The sequence below is a fragment of the Ochotona princeps genome, chromosome 8 (assembly GCF_030435755.1).
Source record: "Ochotona princeps isolate mOchPri1 chromosome 8, mOchPri1.hap1, whole genome shotgun sequence".
Taxonomy (NCBI): domain Eukaryota; kingdom Metazoa; phylum Chordata; class Mammalia; order Lagomorpha; family Ochotonidae; genus Ochotona; species Ochotona princeps.
Window position 1 is genome coordinate 66,413,130 of NC_080839.1, and position 23,692 is coordinate 66,436,821.

General features: G+C 55.0%; 1 protein-coding gene across 1 annotated transcript in view; it reads right to left on the bottom strand.

The window, feature by feature from the left end:
• The window catches only part of KLHL29 (kelch like family member 29), a 252,231-nt gene that overhangs the window by 102,654 nt on the left and 125,885 nt on the right, over nucleotides 1–23,692 (bottom strand). Inside the window, exon 3 of the mRNA XM_058668207.1 lies at nucleotides 1,605–1,934. Coding sequence (XP_058524190.1) covers nucleotides 1,605–1,889 — 285 coding nt within the window. The 5' untranslated portion in view covers nucleotides 1,890–1,934. The remainder of the gene's footprint in view (nucleotides 1–1,604; nucleotides 1,935–23,692) is intronic.

Below are 23,692 nucleotides of genomic sequence, written 5' to 3' on the forward strand. Positions count from 1 at the left end.
CGGGGTGGGCAGCAGTGAGACCCAAATCGAATTACCATGTCCTGGGTGGAGCCAGTGTGGGCTGCTGTTCTCCCAAGTACTCCAGAAAAGCCAGAGTGAAATCAGGCACTTTGGTCTGACCCAACAAACCATGGCACCATGGCAGATAGCAGTCGGCTGCAGATGGGCATGGAGGGAAATGGGATTCAGCCCCACCGTGGTCACTTGCCAAGAAGCTGGCTGTGCTCAGAGCCTGAAATTTCCTTCAGCCCCACCAAAACCCCTATCCCCTGAGTCCCTGTCCTGGCTGTTCTTTTCTGTCTGGGCTTAGTTCTGGTCCTCCTGTGTGGCTACAGTCTGGGGCCTGTCCAGTGGGGGAGGGCAACAACCGAGCTGTTTTGGAGGCAGGTGGACAGGGCAGCCCTGCCAGGGAGTCATTGCTACTGAGCTCCCTGCACCTCCCCTGGCTGGCAGAGCCCGCAGGAGCAGCCCAGCACCAGTTCTAAAAAGGCATCCACTTAGGAGAGGAAAGAAAGCAGCAAGCGGGTGGCCCAAGCCCAGCACCCCTCTCCCATCCACAGCCTCCAGTCCTCAGCCCCCAGAGGCTACCATTCTCGGCTGCTCCTGCCAGATGTGGCTGCTGGGCCTGGGGCTGCCTCTGCTGTGCAGAGGTTACCGTGGTGAAGCACCCAGGGTGGAAAGAGGGAGGAATGTGCTGTGCTGGCCTGGGGGGCAGTGTGCCCAAATAATCTTTCACGTCCCCTGCCCGGCATTCCTGCCCTCCGCCCCTCGGCGGGGTGGCAATTTCACAACGGGAGAATAAAATCAATAAGGCACTGCAGCAAGTTGTCAGCACGCCGTGCGGTGGCCCACAACAGCTCCATTGTTCCAGCCTGGCTGGGCTCTGGGACCGGCAGCAGCGCTGACAGCGGGTTGGGAGTATGACGGCGACAAAGGCACCGCAAGCCCAGAGCACTCCGCCCAGCGCTGCAGCCATGCACAATGGCTGGGCTGGAACTTGCCGCCTTTAATTTCTCTGGCAACTTTGATGAAAACTAGCAAAGAGGAGACGCATGCATTTAGACAAACACACACACATATACAGGGGTGCCCGCTCAGGTTGGCTTGGCCAGGGCTTCCCAGGGGGCAGCCCTAAATGGCTGGCATGTGCAGAGGCAGTCTATCGAGCCCTGGCCAGTAGTGGTGGGGATAGGGCCTATTGGGCGTCCTGCTGGCCCTCCAGGGCTCAGTTGGTCTGAGGCTCTCGGGGCAGTGAGTGTTAGGAAATGGGCTTGGTGTGCCTGGCACAGCCCCTTGGAGCCACATCCCATTCATACACCACTTACATCACTCTCACACACTGCCACTTTCCCAGGTGTGCCAAGACCTGGAGTTTTGCTCCTTGGGCTTGTGCTGGTGCCAGGCCTGGATCCCCGTGGAAGAGACCTGCGGCCTTGGACCAGCGCTCCCAAGCCTGGGAGCCTCTGTGTCCTCCATAGTGAGGACTGAATTGCCTGTGCCTGCGGGGCTGTGAGGCCCAGTGGGGACCCTCAGCCCTGTGCTCTAGACGGACAGTGTCTTCCTGCAAAGCCGTCGCTCATGCCCAACTCCTGCTCAGGGCTTACCTTGGTGGTGACTGCCGAGGCGGAGCTGGCCACGAGACTGGTGATGGCCTCGGTGCTGCCTGTGGTGCAGGCCGCCGGGGCCGTGGCGGGTGTGGGCAGCCGGGAGGGCACCACGGGCAGCGGGAGGAGGCCAGGCCGGGCGCTGAGGCTGCTTGCTGAGCCGCCCCCGGCCCCCGCGGTGACACTGCAGATGCTGGTGGTCCCATGCGTGCCATTGACGCTCCACTCACGGCGGTCCCAGCCCACGCGGTACTCTCTCTCGAAGCGACTGTGGTGCCGGGACATCTCGGTGGGCCGCGGCGGCTTCTCACAGGGGAACAGAGCCCGAACCTGAGGGCACAGAGCAGAACAGGGCGGCTCAGAGACGCAGCTGTGTGGAGGCAGCCATGGGACCACTTGGTGCCCTGGGATCTGTGGCGGGCTTTCCCATACCAGCTCCTTCCCCAAGTGCGGTCAGCTTGCAGAGCCTGTCCCCTTCCCTCCCCACTTCTTGGGTGATGAATCAGTGGTGTGTGTGTGCCTGTAGAGCAGGGAGCACCAGGGTGGGAGGCAGGATTCGAACCAGGCTAGGGTGAAAAGTCATGCTTTACCAGGGGTCACATGAACAACACAAACACGATTTAGTAATGACTGGGGTTTGAGCTCCTCCTCCCCCCAGCCATGTCTGTAGATGTGTTTATTTGTGCTCCAGGCCCTCTGGGTCAAGCTAATCCCAGTGCCTGTGAGGTGGGAGACAGGGACTGCCCCCATCCACGGCCTGGGGACTTCCAGGGTCAGGTACCAGGCGAAGGGAAGCAGGCAGAACCTCTCAGCCTGACTCACTGTGCCACTCAAGTGTGCCATGCTGCTGGGAACTGACTTCCCTCTTCCTAGCCACATTCCTGAAATTTACCTGGGAACACTACAGATCCCAGCCTGGGTCACCAGGCCCTTTCCACACAGTTGCCTCATGACATCCTCAGGATTGCCATGGACACCTTGCATCCCACATGTCATCAGGGCCTTTGGACCACTGAGGATGACACTTGGCTCCACATTCCCATGAGTGGCCTGGTCCCCTGTCCACTGGGAGCCAAGGCTTTCCTCTGTGAGGAAGGATAGAGATGGCAGAGGCCAGGGGGCAGCAGGGGGCAGCAGGGGGCAACAGGGGGCAGCAGGGGGCAGCAGGGGCAGGATGCAGCACTGCGGTGGACCCTGTGGACAGGACCCTGGGGCAGCACGCCCACAGCTCACATACAACTGGGCTTTCTTTACCCCTTTTATTCTCCAACCACATCCAGGTTGGGCTGCGAGGGTCGTTACTGCCTTCCCCTCAACCCTCCCAGTCCAGCTCAGCCCTGACAGGGCTCAGGCATTGCTGCCCACTTCAGTGTGAATAGCACCTCACACAGCTGGTCGCACTGCACTCTTCCATGTCCCCACCCTGGCAGGCACCCACCCTGGGCAGCCAGTGTGGTTGGCTGCTGTGCCCTCTACAGGTGCACAGAGCTGAGTCCAACCTGCAGCCTGGGCTAAGCCTGTTGCTCACCTGAGGCACCACTGACCACTACCTCTGCAAGCGGATGTGGTGGGGGATATGGGGAATGGGAAGTTGGGTCAGTATTTATTTCATCATGATGCCTCCAGGTTTCTAGGGTCACATTCTTTTTTTTTTTTTTTCCAAAACACATGTTCAGCACTACATGATTTTTTAAAAAATAAAAATCAATTCCCCTTTTGATCACGCTACAAACTTTCTCAGCCAAGGTCGCTGAGCACTGTCTGAAGCTAGTTTTGAGTGGCTCCTCCCCAAGGCTCACTCTATAGCCGTGCCTGGGCAGCTCCTGCCCTGGTCCCTACATGGGGGTGTGTTTGTGTGTGTCCCCAAGGCATGAGCCACCTGCTCTGAAACCCCATGTGACAGTCATCTCTTGGCTTCCTGACTCCCCACATATGTGTGGTGGAGTTCGCTCTTTCTAGACCTTATGCCACAGTTTCTGGAGCCCCTAGTGCTCTCCCAGTCTCCGTCCCAGCGGCCCCTTGTGGACTCCCTGCTCCAGGCTGGGGGCTCGTTGGAGTCATATTTCTTCCTCTTATTCCTTCACTCTCCCTGGATGAGTGCCACCTCCTCTCTGATGGCTCCCAGGGCTACACTGCCAAGTCTCTTTTTCCCTAAGCACGGCCCCCACCGTCCTCCAGCCAGTCAGCATCTCACCTCAGGACCCAAATGTCACGTGTCCCACATGAACTCCTCATGATACATTTGCTCAGTGCTATCCTCACGCTTTCATTCTCTCAGGGAAAGCCACCCCAGCTCTCCGCCCCACTTCCCTCATTGGGGGATGCCCCCTCCACAGTGACTATCTGTTTCTCCTCTGAATCTAGAGCTGTTGGGCAGGAAGATAGAAATTAGACTAGGAGTACAAACACCAGCAGAGGAACGTGCCAGGTGGCAGCCTTGGACGCAGCCCAGCACGTTAGATAAGAAGTCCTGCCCATACCCCCCATAGCTCTATAGTTGGTTCCCACCTTCTTCCCAGGAAATGTACCCTAAGAGAATCCCCTCTGTCTGGGGCTATGTCTGATGATATTGAGTAACAAAACCTTAGAAGGAATTTTACCAGGATCTCAAAGAAAGTCTTTGTCCAGGAGAAGAGGGTGGGAAGAAGTGGAACCCATACCTTGATGAAGCCCAGTCTGAATGCAGATTGAACATGCTCAGAATCATCCAGAGAGGCCCGCACCTGTTCTCATGGAGGGATGACCTCATTAAACCTTGCTATGTCCCCTGTGCTTTCTTTCACATGCGATCAGGATGCTTTACTTTGGTGCTTGCAGAATAAGGTCCTTTCTCAGGTGGGTGGCCCAGCAAGCACTTGGGCATCTGGGCAGCCTCATTCTCCCAGCACCCACCTAGGAGCTGGGTGGCTGTCTCTGACATCTCCCGGTTCCTAAAGTCCTCATGTCTCCGCTCTCCACGTGGCGTCCAAGCCCACACTGCTCCTCTGTCATGTTTGGGGTGGGACCCTGCCGCTGGTGGAGGTCTGGCTTCTCTCAGCCCAGGTACTGTCCTTGGCCCCCACTCCAGCCTTCAGGCCTGCAGCTCCCAGCTGTGTGCACAGCTGTGATGCTTCCTGCATCTGCAGAACAGGATCCAGGTCCTTCTGATCACCAGAGCATCTGTCTGTCATAGACCAGTGTTTAGTACTTGTACACTGAATGCGCACACCATCAGACGCTTAGTCCCCCCACACTCCTTCCATCATTAAACACTTTCAGGAGGACAAACACACGGTGTGAAGTGAGGACCTGCCACACAGAGACCTCTTTGCTCCTATGGGAGGCAATTCCACAGAGGCACTGGAGTGAAGAAAGGCCCCGCCTTCCCTGTCCATCAGGCTGGGGGCCTACTGGGATAGCTCACAGAGCAGAATCTGCACTTGGAGGGCCTGTTGCCCCACGGCTTAGGCGCTTCTCTGCCAAGATTCACACACCCAGGCAGGGCTCCCGCTGATCCCCCTCGCTCTCCTAGAATGGATCCTAGGTGTGGTAGTGACCATGCTGCATATACAAATGGGGCACCAGGCACAACAAGTCCAGCCACCACTGCAGTTAGGTTGGGAGCATGCATCTGGGCCAGCCCATGAGAATGAGATAGAGATGAGATAGAGATAGAGATAGAGATAGATAGATAGATAGAGAGAGAGAGAGAGAGAGAGAGAGAGGTGAGAGGCCACTTTCAGACCTGACCCTTTGGTCCCCAACCCCTGTGGTGGCTACTTTGGGGCTATGTGCCCTAGACAGTGCAGCTCCTAGGGAAGACAGCTGCCCACCTGGGTTATGAATATTGTGTGAAGCAATGAGATCCCACTCGGTATCGATTCCAGCCTGGCCAAGACTGCCTGCCTGATATCCTTCCCCACTTACCCCCACCCCAAGCCTTTCTGTTCCTGCCAAACATGGCAAACACATTTTGCCAAAGAAACCACCTCCACCCTGCTGGTGAGGGAGGAGGTGGGCAAGCACTGCCGGCGACTGGCAACCCCCATGCCCCTGATGTGTGCCGAGAGGAGGTAACTGCAGGGTCACACTGCACTTTCGCTTACCCAAAGTGCCATGCGTGACAGCAAAGCCTGGGCCCTGGCAGCCTGCACCCCCTGCTGGCCCCACTCTGCAACCCATGTCTTCCTGTCTCCTCAGAATGCCAATGAGGGGGTGGGGGCTAGGGGCAGCCGAGGCCACACAGTCTGGTGGCAGCCTCGTTTAAGAGACTGCACACAAAGGTCAGCTGTTCGCATGCCAGCGTCTGAGTCTGACTATGTTCTCAGCTTAATTTCCCTGTACACAGAGTGAAAGAAATGTGTTTACCCTGAGGGGGAGGGCAGGGTGCCAGCTCCAGGGGTGGCACCTTGCACGTTTCCTATTGGGTACTTAACCAGCGTGACACAGCTGTCCAGTGTGTGTGTGTGTACAGGCACAAGGGGGGTGGAAGGAGGCCCTGAATGCATCTGTTGGCCAAGTAGTTACAAAGTATATAGCACTGCTTTCTTGTCAAGGTGGGTATCCTTTCCTGGCAATGACTGGCATGAGGTCTTTCCCATGGAGAGATGGCAGCCAGAGCAGAGACACACAACAGTGTGTATATACAGGGGGTGCCCATAGGGGCACAGGATTCACAGCAGGCAGAGTAGCTGGCTCTGGCATCCAGAAACATGACTGAGGCCCAGGGCAGGGGGTTAAAGTTAAAGTTGGACGGCCATTTTACTGCAAAGCTTGGCTCTGGCTTCAGATCCCGTGACAAAACTGTCAGGAAAGAGGGTAGGGAGAACCCTGTTTGGTACTTGCCTGAAGGCTCACCTGGGCACAGAGCCTGCCAGGCAGCACCGGGGTGCCCTCCCCAGCCCCCCTGTGATCGTGTGTGCTCATTCTCATGGTAGCTGGTGTGGCATCCAGATTGCCAATTGGATTGAGTGACGCTGGAGCCCGGGCCCCGTTCATAAATTGGCGGAGGGGAGGCTCAGGCCTTCTGCTCCCCACTTCCTGCCCTCTCCCTTGTCCTTCAGGGAGCAGCAGCAGGAAGAGAAGGAGCTGCTTTTAGAGCTGGAGTACGTACAAGCTGTGGGGGTGAACCCATCCCTGGATACACTAACTGGCCGAAGGGCCCCTACTTCCGGTGTTTTGTCATCAACCCCCAGTTCAGAGCCACACCCAGGTGCACACAGGCACATCCCCCAGACAAAGCCCCCTCCGTGTCCCTACATGCTGCAGTGAGGACACAGGGGACTACTGGGCTCTGGGGAGAGCCACAGCTGGGATGCTAACTCCCAAACGAGCTGGAGAACACTGCAAGGTACCACCAGGCCAGTCTGCTGCGTGCATCAACATCCTGGTCCCCGTGGGCAAGGCCTTTCTCTTCCACCGCTCCGCTCTGGGAAAGAGCCAAGGTCAGCTCCCTGCTGCTTGTCTGCTCTGAGGGATGGGGTGCCGGCTCCTCAGGTGGCTCCCCAGAAGTGCCCTCAGTTCCTTCCCAAACCACCACTCACCGCTGGTGCCTAGGACCCTCAGCACCCTGCCACTCTCCTTCCTCTCGGTCCCTGGTGCCCAGAGAAAACACAGCTTCCACCTTGGCCTTCTTGGGGCTTGATGCACCTTCAAAAGGGAGCAAGTAGCCCCCTGTTCAGAGCATGTGCCTGGAATGGGATCCAACGGTGCAGGTGCAGTCTGTGTGCTTCTATATTTTTAAGATAGTCATTAGGTTGCCTCTAGCTGATGATCCCTGCTTTGGAGTCAAAGAGAAGTCACCTGGCATGGCCAAGCTCCACTCTGTTGGCGGGATGTTGGTGACCTGGGCTCCATAAAGCCAGTGTGGGTATGAAGATCATGTCAGCCTTTGGAACTGCTCCTCCCACCTCCTCCAGTCCGGACTCCTTCAAGCCCAGTGCTCCAGACAGATGCAGAGTCTAGGCAGTCCCTGGTGGTAGAGCATCTCTCTGACCCTGCAGCTTGGACTGGCCATAGAGTTGTGGAATTTGAGGGTTTCTGTGTCCAGGGGACCTCCTCCCCATGGTGTGTGTGATATAACCACACCTAGCTTGGCTTATGAAACAAGTCCTAGGCCCATCCTCCTTCCCACTCTGCAGGCTCATGGTCCTTGGGGGACCTTCTGGGACTTGTAATGTGAGGTCCTGGGCAGTGGACACAGACCTGAGTGGGAATCAGCAAACCTAAGTTCAAGGTTTGGTCTCTGTGGGCTGTTGGAAACCTCCCTGGACCTCAATTTATTCATCTGGAAAATGGGATGAATTTTCCCATGTGGCTGATATGGCCGTCACTTGGCCTGATCACAGTTGCTGGTGGGACCAGACCGGCCTGCAGTCCTGGGGTCCCCAGAAGATGGGCAGGTTCCTGGGCTGAAGAAAGAGGATACTGCAGCTCCGAAGCCACGGGTGTGTCCTGCAGTCTACAAACACACATGGCCCCTGCACAAGGCCACTGGGGTGCTGCAGGATGTCTCCCCTGGGAGTCAATGAATTGGGAGTCAGAAGATCTTCCTCGGCCAAACACGGTAGGTAGGGAACCTTGTACTTTAAACTCTTTAAAGGATGGGTCTTTCTACAGCTCAGAGGGGCCAGCAAGACCCCAGGGCCCAGGCCAAGGGAGAACCGGGACTCCTGGGGCCTGGGGATGGCTGCACAAGGGGAGCAAGCGGACCCCTGGCTCAGCCCTGGAGCTCAGACCATGACTCTCCAGCCTCCACCAGTTGGTGGTGAGCTTCCATCTCCCAAGCAGTTGCTGGCTACCAGACCAGTAGCCTGGTCACGCAGATTTTTTTCCCCTAGAAAATCCATGAATAATTCATGAGTAAGTAATTAGGAGTTGCTGTGCGACACCAAGTGTTTGTGTTGTCTGCGCTGGGCTGGGGCCGACAGGGCAGGGTCCGGGAGCCCACGGCACCTAGACAGGCCGCCATGCCCAGTCGAGTGCGCGGGCAGAGCGGCGGCGGTCTGCATCTGGCAACACGCTGTGTGTGCTGGATGCTGGCGGTGGCACTTGCATATTAACATGCACCGTGTGTGCCCACGGCACGCAGGCTCACAGGTGGCTAACGACCCTCACTTCGTCGCTATCATTAAGAGTCGCTGGAGGAGTGGGCGGCCGGCTGTGCGGGGCCCCTGAGGCGTGATGAATCCGCGGGAAGGCAGGGGCGCCCGCGCTGCCTCCAGACAGGGCGGCTGGCTGAGGAATGAGCCTCTCAGCCTGTCCGGCCCGATTGGAAAATGTGTGATGGCCTCATCTGGGGGGAGATGTGTTGCCAAGTGGATTGGAACAGCCTGTGCCCATCTTGATTATTTCAGCTTCCCTCTCTGCATCTCTTAGCCTCTCTTCTGGAACAAAATCCTCCACTGCAGCCAGAACACCATCTTGGCAAATGCAACTCAAAGGAACTGTTCAGGAGCTCCCGGAGAAGCTGCTTGGCCACGACATGGCATGGCTCTGAGCGGGAGCTGAGGATGCTCCCGGGCAGTGCCCCTGACTGCCTCCTGGGGCTGGGGCACCCCACTGCTCTAAGTTCTCACTAGCTCAGAAGACTCCCATCTGGTCTTCCTTGGGCAGCTTGGTCTGCCCAGAGCTCATGGACGCTGGACTTCCCAGGCCTCTACTCCAGCGATGGATGGCATGGTTCCTACCCCATTACAGTTCTTGCCCTGTTCTTGGAGACAGGACCAGCTTTTGCCCTGAGCTTCCTCCACCTTGGCTGACGGAGCTCAGGGCTGGGCACCCTGGGCTAGAGCTCAGGCAGTATTTGCTGGACCACAGCAACCAGCTCTTCCAAGCAGGGAGCACTTGGAGCCCTCTGCTGTGGGATCCAGGGTCTGCGGCTGGTTGGAGGAGGGATCCAGCTGCACTCACCCAGCCCTGAAAGAGATGCCCCATCCATTTCTGCCTCACTAGCCTGCCACTAGTCTTGGTCCTGCACTCGGTCAGAAAAATTCCTCGGGGAGGAGGTGGGGGAATCCAGCACCACTAAGTGCATTGGAAAGGTGGCTGTGACGGGACACATGGGGGTGCCTGCCTGTGCCGAGCCATTAAACCTCCCACACACCCCAGGCCAAGGGCCTCTTCTCCCTGGGCCTTCTATAGGACGAGCAACCTAAGGTGTGGTTCCATTGTTAGTTTCTTTTGGGAAAACAGCAAGGCTCCAGGCGAGCTGAACGTTTTGCTTGCTGTCACATTTTGCCTCTACTCTGCAACCCCTCCTCTTCACCTTGCCTGGCCCTGACACCAATTGACACCATCATCCTGAGCGGCACTCCAGTCATCACCGGCCACCCTCCATGAGGCCACACCCATTCAGCAAGGGCCAACATGGAGACCTGGGGCCCAGGCTCCCCAAACTCTTTCCTCAGGCTGGTGTGGTATAGCCCAGCCCTGCTGCTCAGCAGCCAGAAGGTTCCCCGGCAGGGCCTGCTGCAGGCTATGTGGCAACCAGCCACACAGCTTCCCTCATGGCCTCCAGGCGGGCACAGGACAAATCGGATTAGAAGCCAGAGCTGTGCCCTCTGTCCTTTGCGTTCAGGCCTGGGGCCTCAGGTGGCAACAGTGTCTAGGATCACTGTCTCTATGGTCCCCAGAAAGCAGGCTGGAGACAGCAGCAGCTGGACCTGTGTGAATTCTCCAGGTTTGGCCTGGACAGAGCTTTGAGAGGATGAAACCCAGCACCCTGGGTGCTGCTGGCTTCTGGGGAGTGGGAAGGGGCAACGAGCCAGCCAACCCAGGGTCATTCCAGCTGCAGTATGGCATCACAGGGCCACGCCGCTAGCATTCATAAGGTCCTCCTTGATTTGTGACACTGCCTTGTGGAGGGACAACAGACATGCATGAAGCTGCTCATATTTAATGTACAACACTTGAGGTCCGTGTAGCTAAGCAGAGCCATCAACACCAGCCCCTCCACGAGTGTATGCATCACCATCCCTCCACTTGCCCCCTTCCTCCTTTTGTACAAAGAGTGCTAAAGTGGGCCAAGGAGATGTCCTGCAGCACTCAGGGCCACATGACATCCTGGGTGATCTCAGCACCCGAAGGTGCTGGGAAAGCCACCTCCTTGTCATTAGCATCCCATGGGGTACAGGTAGGGAAACATGGACCTATGGCATTTTACACCGAGGATGACAGCAACCAGAGCTCTCCCCTGAGTGTGTGTGTGAGTGGAGGGGTGGGGGCAGCACTGGCACGCCCAGGTGCTGGTCAGCAATGCAGACTCTCAGGTCTTGCCCAGCACTACCAAGTCAGCACCTGCGCCTTGTGCAGGTGGAAGTCTGAGCCACAGCAGCCTGAGATCCAGGCACGATGAGGTCCAGGGGCCCTGGACTCGGCCTTCTGATTCTCTGGATGGCCTCGGGGGCCAGATGTATTTTTGGGGAAAAGCCATATTCCATAATTACAGGGCTTAATGCATGACCTAAAAAGACAAATGTTCAAAATGCTTTTCTGATGATAGGTTTCAGGAAAAACGCCACTGATTCCTTTTCTGGGCCCAATTTCTTCCGCAAAAAAGCAATCTTCTGGCTTTAGAAAGGCGGTATCTGGTGTCCGTTTCAGAGAAACAATATTAAAAGCCCAAGCATCTCATCGCCCTCCGTCCCAGCATGCACCTTCACCCTGAGAAACCCTGCCTGCAGGTTGTGAAGTAGTGATACATACATGCACATACAAGTCTCTGTGTGTGTACATGTATACATATGTGTATTTTCACCTTTCTTTCTTAAAGCACACATGACTCAAAGACTTTTCTCCTGGGACTAATTAACGACGCAATTGTGCTCTTGCTCCTGGTGTAAATCATTATAATGGTGATAATGAAAAATACTAAAGATATGGGAAATGACAGTTGGCAACATAATTGCAGCATAAACTGAGCGAGAAGAGGACGCACAAATGAGGAGCTCATGAGCATTGGGATCGGTGCAGGCTTGGGGGGCTACTGCAGGTTTGGGTGCCTCCAGGGGGCTGAGAAGTTAGCCAGAGGCATCCTCTACACCAGGCTCCCTCCTGGCCTCCCTTCTTTCTTCATTCTTGTGGTTCCCGTGGAAGCAATGAGACCCAGAGCCCACTCTCCAGGATCCTGCCCACTCCCAGTTCCCTCTCTTCTCCAACTGGGCCTCCTACCTACTCGCTGATTTGGGGCTGCCTCTCAGGCACGCCTCATTATCCTGCATCTCACAGGACTGACTAATTCAACGAGCTCCCTCGTCGCAGGAAATGGTGTCCGTCAGTGACCCAAGCTGATGAATGAGTCCTACTTGCTGCCTGCAGCCAGACCTGGCGGCGAGGGTGGCAAAGAGGAAAGATAGATGTGCTCTCTATTTGGCTGCCAAAAATGCCCTTGCAATTTGCTTTCTTTCAGACAAGAGTCTATTCAGAAGTCTATTTGGAAACATTAGGGAGCAGCCGTTGCAGTGCCGGCCGAGCAAGGCCTGCCTGGGATGGGTTAGGAGATGAAGTTCAGCCACAGAGGCGACTGTCTTGTATGGCACCTTATCACTAGAGTCTGGCATGAGGGCTGTGGACACTTAAATCCCTGTGGAACCCACAGCCACTTCCGTGCCCGCAGGATGTGTGCCCAGTAATGCCCCTCACCCCCGGAAGTGCTCCATCCCTGGGAGGACCCTGCATATCCACAGCTCTCCCCAGAAAGTAGCCAAGGAGCCCACGTCCCACGAGGCTCATCTCTGAGTCTTCTTGCCCACAATGCTCCGTGGTTGATGTATGTTCTGTCCTTCCTCGACAAATCACCTCCAGTTCCCTGGCAACCTCTTTCACATCATGCCTGACTCAGGGCAAGATACTGGGGGGGTGAGTGAGAAGTTGAGGGGCTGGGATTCTGTCTCGGTGGCAGGCAGGGAGGGCACCCCGGCGGGGAGGGCAGCTGAGGGCTTCCGTGTGTCCTGGGCTCTCCCCTACCCCACCCGTAGGCTTTCACCCTGGCCTTGGACGTGGAGACCCACACTGCTCTCTAGGGCTTCCTCCAGGACAGCAGCCAGTCCCAGAGGATGAGTGGCCAGGGTCACTTTGTGGGAGACTTGTTGCCCCTCTCTGCTTTATGTTGGGGCTGCTAGCCTCTCTTCATGTACTTGCCTCACATCTCCACTGTCTTCATTCTACATGCATGCTTTTATAATTTAATTATGCACACACACACACACAAGCGCCAGGCCGGAGCAGAGGACAGCCTGTTGCGAGGTTGTGTGTTTTGTCACCACCCAAGCATGCAAACGAGGCAGTCTCTGTTGACAGGTTCACATCTCCAGTGTGGGGCTGGCTGTTTGAACAGCTTGTGTGCAGTAATTGAAACATAGATTTTTGTTGCCTTTCTGTTTATTTTTAGATTAACCAAGCAGGGATACTTGGCTTCCAGGCTGCCACTTCCACCCCCGGCCGGCAGCCTGGGACCACTGGCGCCGTGCATGCTGGTGACAAAAAGGACCATGTTTCTCCCTGGGGTCTTCCCCTCTTGGTTTGTGTTGCTTCTGACACTGGGTAGGGGTGCCCTTCATGGAGATTTACAGGCCCAAGGCAGGTAGGGAGATGGATGCTGGCCCCAACTTCTCAGATCTCTCTGTACCCACCCAGTGGGCTTCCCACAGCAGCTCTATGTAGCTGGAAGAGCAGGGGTCAGCACTCCCCTTCCACAGTAGTGGTAACCAGGCCACGGAACTTAGGGTGGAAAGGAAAGAACCTTCCAGGGCAGAGGGCTCCTACTGAGAAGGCACACCTCAGATGAGTCCCTCAGGGCCAGTGTTCTATATTGGCCTCTCTGAAAACATTCCCATAGTATCACCTGGGTGGGCAGGTTATGCAGATGATGAGCCCCAAAATTTCAATGGCTGGCACCCCTGTATCCTTGTGCTATGCTGCCCACGGATGCTGTACAACGGGAGACCCACGCTGCCCAAGTGGCCATCGCCTGGGCTCTATGGGTCACGGCAATAGGGAGGCAGGGGACTTGGGCAGTCACAGGAGGGCATGAAGGTTTACACGTGGCACAGGGAGCCTACCAAGGCAGGTGGGCTTGGAAGTGTAACCCAGGAGAAATGGCACAGAAGGGTGAGGATGCATGTGTGGGTGTTCAGACGTGCATGCAGGTGTGCACATGTGTGTTTGCAGGATCCCTAAGCTAGCCTGAATTCTTTCTCGTGCTCTGCAGTACCCTGGAACCCAATCATCTCAATGTCCAGGGCTGGCAGCCGGGACCCCTGTGTATGTTTCGGGGCCTCCGCCTCCCTTTGCTGAGTAGAGCCGCCTTGAGGGATGCGTGTGAGTAAGGAGAGTGTGGCAGTGCCTGACTTTGTGCTACCTCTTCCTGGAAGTCCCACTGTACCACCCTGACTTCAGGGATAGTTGCTCTTGGGTACACGCAGGCTCCCACACTGCTCTCCTCTCATTGTAGACCCGACATATGCTTGAAACTGGCTAGCCCTAGTGGGGGTATTCAAAACTCTCTTTTCCCTATAACTTCCCTTCAATCACCTCTTTGGACCCACACAGCCTTTCTGGGGTCCACTTTGGGTACCACCTCTATTTAGATGACCATGGCTGTCACTATGGCAACATTGCCACCGTGCCTCCTTTTGTGTCAGGGGATGGGGAGCTGCCCTGGCCCACTCGCACTTTGTACCCTACACGCTCCACATGCCTCAGCTCTCTCAGCCTCCATCAGAGACCTTTGTGGATGGTGCATTTTGCACGCAGAGCATGGATGGGTTCCAGTGACTTGAAGGTTTTCCGTCACAGGGCCAGGTTCTGAATGGGGCGGGCATGAGGTGATGGTGGGGGAAGATGGGTACCAACACTGCCTCCCAGGGCTACGTTTTTCTCATGGCTGTGGGTTGGAGCTGGGGGTTGGGGGTGTGGACAGAGGGCAGGGCATCCTGGACCTGTGTAGCTCTGTTTCCATGTAGGGGTATTGGATCCCTTTCACGCTTAGCCTGGGGAGCACCACTTGAAACGCCAAGCCCACAGCGACCATCCTGTTTAACATTCTGTGATAAAATGTGTCACTTCTTCCACAGTTCATTCCCACTTCTTTCAGGAAGCCTTTTTGACCACTCTAGGTTATTCCCTGTTGCCTCAACCCCGTCTAGCCTTGGTGCCGCAGGTTCCGCGGTGCCAATTACATACTCAGTTCTGACGGTGCACAGCCTTGGCCACCCCCTCCAGGGTCCTGGGTGGAAGTCTGGGTACCCACATTAGCCACGTCCCCAGCCTGCTGCCACATCTTGGCTGCATGGAGTTCAACCCTAAGCTCCCCCAAGGGCAAGGTAGTGGGCAAGGGAGAAGACAGCTGGGGACGACAGGGACCAGGGCCCCTGAATGCATGCTGGAGAACAGCCTGCAGGCCAGTTCTTGGTGGCAATAGCCCTGGGAGAGGGGTGGTCATCTGTCCTAGGCTAAGCTGTACCCAGGACACAGACACAAGCAGTCCATTTACAAAGGATGAGCCCAACAGCAGGTGGGCAGAGCAGGGCTGATTGCTCAGTATCTGGGGCTCAGAGGATCCTGCAGACATCTGGACATGGATGGACAGGGAGGAGGGCAACCAGATAAAGCCATGGTCCCTGCCTGAGGTTGGGAGGAGGGTTCTCTGGTGTCAGATTCCAGCCTGGCACCAAGGGTCTGGACTTCTGGAGTTGGATTACAAGAAGTTCAGCATTCCTCACGCCAAGGAAGAGGACCAGCCTGGTGTCCACTGCACTGTGAAAGTAACCCATTTCCAGGGGCCCAGGTTTCCCATAGGAATGCCTCGTGGATTTTACTATGACATCAGAGACCCAGGTGCTTGTCTGGGCCCAAGACTATGTCGATATCACTTCCACAAACCCTTCTCTGGTGTTGGCCCACTGACCGGGGACTCCTCTTTGCCGTGCTGAGCCTACCTCACCCAGTTGCAAGGCTTGGCGATGATGAATAAATAAATGAATGAATGAATGCACGCTGCAATTCCTCATCAGCAACAGGGGCACAGGAGGGAGCAGTGTGTCCCACTCTTCGCCCCTACCCTCAGCCTTGTGGCCATGTCTGCAATGCAGTTCCCTCCAGGAAAGTGACTTAAGCAGCCATTTATTAAAATACAGCAATGGCTGAGGAGGCCTTTGGGCAGTGGAAATACCAATAGCTTTGAAGCTGCAGCAGCCGCCAAACCGACGAGGCAGGCTTGCGGGTACTCTCTGACTTTTCCTCTGCCTGCTCTTTTCCCACATCTGGCAGTGCTAATGAAACGCTGCAGTGCATGGCCACTCAGAAAGAAGTTACCTCCAGGGTGAGGGGCGTACGTAGGATTTCTTGATTTGCTCTGCTGTTTGCATAATTCCTCAGGAGGGAACAGGCTCAGTCTCTGTGGGTCCAGCAGCACCAGGGCCTTGTGATGGAGGGGCAGCTGTCTGGCACACTGAACCTTCACCGACAACCTGGGGAGGCAGAGGCCATGGGCACATTCTGGGTTATATCCTTTTTTCTTAGGAAGCACAGAGAATGCTACTTGCCAGTCACTTTGTGAATCTGCCTGGGGCTCTGTGCCTGGGTTTTGCCAGGGCATGCAGAATGTAAGTGACTTGGGCCCCAAGGCATCTTCCTTTCCCTGCACACTGCCAAGGAGGCCCAGGTGGCAGGGACACACCACACAGGGAACTTGGGCTGATGGAACAGAACAGCTTCCCACTGCCCCCTACCCCTCAACTGTGAGCTGAGAAAGGAATAAGAAAAAGGACCAGGTCACCATGATCTGTACCCCAATAAAACCCCTTGGATGAGGAAATGGAGGCTTAGAGAGCTAACAGTGACTTGCCCGAGGTTCCAAAGGTTCTGGTTCCAGCAAAGCAGAGATGCTAAACATTCACGCGACCTGGTTCCTCCCTTGAGCGTCCCCAGCAAAAGGCCTCACCAGCTGTTTCCTGTCCATTCTCCAAGTTCAAATTCCCGAGGCTGAGCAACTTGTCATCATCAGTCTAGGCAGGCTCCCTGAGGATTCAGGCAGGGATGGTCGCTGGGGAGGCAGGACACTGGCACCCCAGGGACTGTCTCCTTCCAAATGCCCAAGCAGCCCCGAGGATGGCACATGATTTGCAGGAAAGGTCAGCTCCTGAAAGCAGGAGACTCAGCAATGCCCCAAATAGCCAACTGCCGAGAGCCAGCTGCCCCCATTACCAAGCACCTGCCCTACAGAACAGCACAAGGGGCAGAGAGGGAGGGAGGAGGGGGCAAAGGAGAGGGGAAGGAAGGAAGAGAGAGGGAGGGAGGGAGAGAAAAGAGAGGCGCATAGCCTTCCCCAGCAGACCCGATTATGGCCAATGGGATAATCCCCTGGCCGACTGCACCCTCTCATTCACAGAAGCCTCCCCGAGCGTCCAATCTTCCAGTCGGGCAGGTCTAATGGGACTGAAATAAGTCCTCTAAATGTCTAGCTCATTTGTGTTCCTTAATAAACACAGGCACAGAGAAAGATGCAATTAAAGCGAGGACGGGGAAAAGGACTAACCAGGGAAGGAAATACGATTGCCAAGTTCTGGGAGGCTATTTCAGACGAGAGATTACAGGGATGGAAATGAAAGCAACACAAAAGAAAACACCGCCACCGCCCTGGTTGTCCCACTGAGCCCTTTAGACTTCTTAACGCGGCTACCCAAGGCCACTGCCGCTGGGATGACGACAGCAACTCAACAACAGGCGGCCCACGCCCCAATCCTTCCCAGGAGTGCTAATTACTGCCCAGGATTAATTTTTTTCGCTCGAGAGACAGTCCCAGCAGCCATCCAGCCATGACCAGTGCCAGAAACAAGAGCTTCTGGATGGAAGACACACCTACTGTTCCCCAGGATCTGGACCTGCGGCCAAAATCCACAAACCCTCTTGCATAAGAAGCCACCGACCTGCTGCTGTCCGCCGGGAGCACCAATTATGTGGATTCTCTGGCTTGAATTGTGTGTGTGTGTGTGTGTGTGTGTGTGTGTGTGTGTGTGTGTGAAAATACATTTCCGATTGCAAGAGGCTTGAAAAAGAATGGGGAATGGACTGTGTCTGAGACTGGGGAGCCAGCAAGAGCTGCTACCACAGATACCAGCATTGCCTTGTGCTGGCTCCTGAATTGCCATCCAGCTAGGACCAAGAGATGCACAGGACAGGACGGTTGCCAGGCTTTCGGCCACCAGCCAGTCTCCAAGGGTCACTTGGCCCTGAGGGGTGGTCGAGGTCAGTGTGGCCAGGGCTGCTCTCCAGGAGTCACCTGTCTGGACCCTAGGACGAGTGGCCTGCTGAGCCTGCTGCCAGCCCTGAGTTCTGGGACTGGCCCTTCCTCACAGAGGGTGGCTAATTACCCATCCTTCCACACATCACTCATCCACCCATCCATCCACTCATTTCTCCATCCATCGACAGCTCAGATATCTGCAGAGCATCTGTTCAGACACACTGCCAGGCATCTAGAGTGTTGCTGTCAAACAAAGATGGTGAGACCATTTCCAAACCAAATTCCACCACAAAATCTACGCTGTCTGCTCTCAAGACCCCTCTGCTTGAATATGGGGCCTTTTCCCTCCTCCCCTTGGCACCCACTAGACACAGCAAGGGTGTTCTGATCCACCATTAGGATGGATAGGGGCACTGCACCAGGCAGGTCAGTGTGTTCACTCGGCCGTAACTACTGATCTAACAACTGTGACCCAAACAGGTGCTGATCCCTGAGATGGAATGCAAGAACGCAGCATACACAGAGCTCTCTTTCTCTGGGATTGTGAACGGGAAGTGGACTGCAAGCTGGGCCCAATTCTGTCCCTCCTCTCTGGCCACAGGAGGCAGGGGTATGCAGAGCGCAGAATGAGGCCAGGCACAGAGAGAAGCAGATGAGAGACTGATAAGAGTTCTGATGTCACACCCACTGTTGGATCCGGCTGTGTGGAAACTATCACTGACCCTTTCAGGGACAAGAGCTAACAGGTTTTCTTTCCCTCTCTCTCTCTTTTTTTTTTCTTAAGTTAACTTGAGTTGGAGTCCTGGTTACTGCAACCAAAAAGAGTTCTGTGTCCTAATATACTTCAGAGAAGTACCTAGTTCTTTGCTGCTGGAGATGAAGTGTGGGATGCAAGGGTATATTTTGGTAACTCTTTCAAAAGAAGACAAGATTCAGGGAAAAGAAGAATGATGCTGAAGAGGCAAAACCAGTGTGGCCCAACACTATCTGGAAGATTCCGCAAGGGCAGAAAACACTCTACAAAACCCTGATGCCAATGGACATGGAAGCCACCAGCTACCATGGGCATCAAGTACTTGCAAATGACTCCTGTGACTTTGGAACTGAATTAATACACTTTATTGAATTAGTTGTTCTAAACAGCATATCTGGTCAGTGGCTCCAGCATTGGCCATAGCAGGTGTTGACCAAGACCCACAGCAAGGAAGAGTGAGCACTTCCCACTGGCTAGGGCAGGCATACAGGCGCTAGACTGCAGAAAGAAGGGGAATCCTGTGGCATGTGGACCTGGGTGGCCTGCCAAGGACTGGTGAGAGCTGGGCTGTGGCAGAGGAGTTAAGCAGGCAGAAACACAGAAGCAGGAAGTGCCAGAGGGTAGATGCCAGAGCATGCTCTTGGGGCCAGGGGCTAGGGGCTGTCGGCCAGTGCCAGGGAGTGAGCAGGAAGGACGAGGGTGTAGGCTGAGGCAGGTGGCGAATTGTGTTTGGATACAGGGAACTGAGCTGTGAGGACCTTATGGGGAAGTTTAACAGGAGGCTGGAGTCAGGAGCCAAGAGTCCTTGGAGGTGTGGGGGGGTGCTGGGTGAGGTGGAGGGAGAAGGTATAGATGAAGGCCACCATTGTGGCGGAAACCACCACCATGAGGTAGGAGGAAGAGGGAACAAGGAAGAGAAGGAATTGGGCCCAGAGCATTGGATCCCATATGGGCTCTGGTTTATGTCCTGCCTACTCCACTTCCCATCCAGCTCCCTGCACGTGGATGGAGAAAGCAGAGGAGGATGGTCCAGAGTCTTGGGACCCTACACCCATGTGGGAGACCCAGAAGAAGTTCTTGGATCCTGGCATTGGATTGGCTCAGTTCTGGCTGTTGTGGTCATCTGGGGAGTGAACCAGCAGATGGAAGATCTTTCTGGGGGCCCTGATAGCGTAGTGGTTAAAGGCCTTTGCCTTGAATGTGCTGGGATCTCATATGGGCGCTGGTTCTAATCCCGGCAGCCCTGCTTATCATCCAGCTCCCTGCCTGTGGCCTGGGAATGCAGTTGAGGATGGCCCAGAGCTTTGGGACCCTGCACCCGCGTGGGAGACCAGGAAGAGATCCTGGCTTTGGATTGGCTCAGCTCTGGCCGTTGCGGCCACATGGGGGAAGATCTTCCTCTCTGCCTCTCCTCCTCTCTGTATATCCGCCTTTCCGATGAAAATAAATAAAGTAAATTTAAAAAATATCTTTCTGTCTCTCCTTCTCTCTGTAAATCTGCTTTTCCAATGGAAAAATATATATATATATATATATATAAAGGCAGAGAATGGATGATGCAGGTAGAACAAGGCAGAGCCTGCTATGGTTATTGGTGAAGGTAACCTTTCGTCTATACCAACAAAGCTTGAGATAGCTGGGACACATTCCTTTCAACCTCCAACCTTAGGTGACACCAAAACACTCTAGTTGTTTACAAGGACACACATGCTACATGTTTCCCAGCACGCTAATCAGGATCTAAAGTCACATAGTACCATTAACCCCAGCACTGAAGGGCCTGGGTCCCTGCACTAACCAGTGCAAAACTGCTGTGCTTTCCGGGGGCCACGTGGGAACTCCCTTCTGATGAGCTTTGCTGTGCTTTGACTGTGGTTCATCCCTCTGGCTCATTCTCACACTTGACAGTCCTTGCGGGGGAATCAGGCCCTTTCTCAGGGGCTTGGGTAAGTGGCCAAGAGAGCAAACTGCTATGACGTTATGCTGCCCCTCGTGCTGTGTCTCCTCTGCAGCCCTTATCTGCCCCCCATGATGCAGACAAGGCCCCAAGCAGCAGCCAAGATGACACTGGTACTGTGGTTGCCAGCTTCCCAGTGTCATAATCAGAAGCAAAAACAAACTCCTTTACTTTATCAATGACCAGTTCATGCAAGTTGGCTGTAGCAACAGGAAATGGACCATGAGAAGCTCCTAGCCAACCTTCCATTGCCCTCTTCTCTCCTGGCCATTGATAGACCTGGAGTCTGCAAGATTCACTTGGAACTGGGAATCCAGGGAGCCAATCTTGGAGTGAATTTGTATTTCTTAAGAGATGATCTGTGAGTTCAAGGCTGAGGATTTAAGGATGAAAAAAAGGAGAGATTTGGGGTGCACGTTGTGCCAGCCTCTCAGAGGCATCTTCTGCTCCTTTCTCCAGCGAGCGTTTCAGTCTCCAGAAGTTTCCAGATCAGTGAGAACCAGTGGAGACGGCAGAGACCCTAACATTCTTGCTACTATTGTTTAAGAGATCAATGGCACAGTTCCGTGTCACGCACATCCAGGACAGGCATGCTGGAGCTACCCCCAGCTGCAACCCAGACAACCAAAGGTGACAGTTCCATTCATGTCCCTCCCTGCAAGCAGAGCCTGACTCAATCCCACATGGCTCTAAGTTTCTTCTCACATTTGCAATGCACGGGTAGGTCTGATTCCAGCTTCTGGCATGCCACAGGGCAAGCCAGCGAGCCAGGCAGCAAGGCTGACAAAGGGTGACAGGCAACCTCTTTGCTCAGAGTCTAGGCCAAAAGCTTCCAGAACAGAACAAGAATGGAGCAAAGAGGCTATGGTGGAGATGCAGCTGCTGCATACAGCCAGGTACCCCGGCCATAACAGAGTGCTGGTAAGTGAAGCTGACATCATGCACCTATGTTGCTCAAAGTGGTGTCTAGGGCCAGCAGTGTGAGCATTACTTAGGGTTGGTCAGAAATGTAGGGTCCACTGAGTATGCTGCCTTCCCTGGCTCATCATCCCGGTGGGTGGTCTGAGGGCTCCCAGTGCCTCACTCACTGGTGGTATGAGTTTGGGTAAATCCTTTATCACCTTTTTGATCTTTTCCCCAATATGCTGAATGAGGTCTGGCCCAACGGGTTCAACAGGCCATCCTTCCTCTTACCCTTAAGAACCTCCTTTTCCCTCAAGGGTAAATCATTGGATTTTGCCAGAGTCTCCCATTCGTATGAAGACTGGATGTGATCCTGACCAACTCCATGACAAAGCCTCTAGCAGGCCAGGAAATCAAACTGAGGCTCCAGTGGGCTTCATCTGAAACCAGGCTTCCCAACTCTGGTCGCAGAGGTGCCAGGCTCCCCTCCATCTGCACCTGCCTCTTTTCTCCCGTTCTCAGCATGTAGCTTGGTGCAGGTGGCCAAGCTCCCAGTAGCGTAAATATCAGCAAAGAGTGCCTTGGGCCACCCTGTCCCAAGTACCCACGTGAGGCCTCCCTACTCCCTTTAGCCTATAGTTCTGAGTGCCAATCTCATTTACGGTTCTAATTGTGAAGGCCAAATGCTGGGGCAGTGGTTAGGCAGGATGTCTCCTCCTGATCTCCTAATGCTTTACTCCTGCCCCTCCCCTACCCACCGCAGGTATCCACAGCTCAGACCCAGCGGCGAAACTACTTGTCCTCCTCTTTCCATGCCCTTCCCTTCACCATTGTGAGATGGGGGAAGGCTGTGGGGAGTAGATCTATTTCCCCTGAAGCCACAGGGAATCCGGAGAGGTACAAAAGAGCTGCAATGCTGTCCATGGAGAGGAGGGAGGCCATGGCACCTGCTGGGTGAACCTGAAGGCCACACCCACAGTGCCCAGAGAGGCAACTCAGGGTCAAGTGCAAAAGCAGACTGGAGCCGGACAGCAGGAAGGTGCTGTGCAGGGGTGAGCCAGGGACAGTGTTCACCCCTTGCATTCCAATGGATAACAGGGATGTGCAGATAAGAGGAGGAGGGGAAGTGCGCAGACGCACAATAGTCCTTCTCCCCTCCTTGGAGTCATATGTGTACATGTGTGGGTGTGCTCTGGTCCTTGCAGACACACATGTGTCGTGGCACGTCCCTGCCTTGCACTGCAGTGTGTGGAGTAAATTCATTCATGTTGATCTTGTGGCTTCTCTCCACAGTAGGTTCTGGAATCTGTAACAGACCCCATCGTTGTCCTACTGGCCTCGATAGGACAAATCTTTATGGTGCAATACTGGCTGGGACTTGGAAAGTGTGTTTTATTTGGAAACAAAAATGTCACTGTGTTGCTGCCCCCTCTTCTCCCCAAAGCCCTGTCTGATCTGAGTGGGCAGTTATAGGTGAAGGTTCTTCCATTCAGAGAGCAAATTAAACACAGCTGCCCCTGGCAAAGGTGGGATGCCAGTGGGGCAGGATAGTGGGGGTGGCAGGGGTGGGGGGTGGAGGAAGCTTGCCTGCTCTCAGCCCTCCGCAGAGTGCCCGTTGGAACCAGGCCAGCCTGGCCTGAATGGCGTCAGCACTGGGCTCCCTGCTGCGACAAGGGCCCCATGTCACTCCACATTATGGGCCAGGAGCCAACGCGCACTGACAGCTGGGCCTCGGGTTGCGTTGTGTGCTCCAGTTCCTACAGCTCGGAGTCCCCTGGGTCTTGAGGACCAGGTCACTCCAATTAGGATGCTGTGAGCTGCTTGAGTGACACAGCAAAATCTACTCTGCAGCTGCCCAACGGAGGCTGCTCAGGGCCTGGGTGAGGCAATGTGAGAAAGCTAAGTTAACCAGCAGTGTGGCCATGTGCCCACCCACCTTAGCCTCAAGGAGAGGACCCTGGCTATGCTGGAGGCACACCAGCCACTCAGCACTCAGCTCTGTCTCCATCCTGAGAAAGGGGCTGGCCATCAGGCACGGCCTCTGACATAACCTAAGATCTATCATTGTAACCATTTCATGTGCTCATTCAGCGCACTCACACTATAACACAACTACTGTCTCTATAACACTTTCATCTTCCCCAGGCCCTGGTAACCAACACTTAACTATCCAGAACCTCAGGTAAGTGTGATTGTGTACTATGAGAGATACTCTGAAAAATTCATGGAAACTGAATTAGAAGTATTTTGCT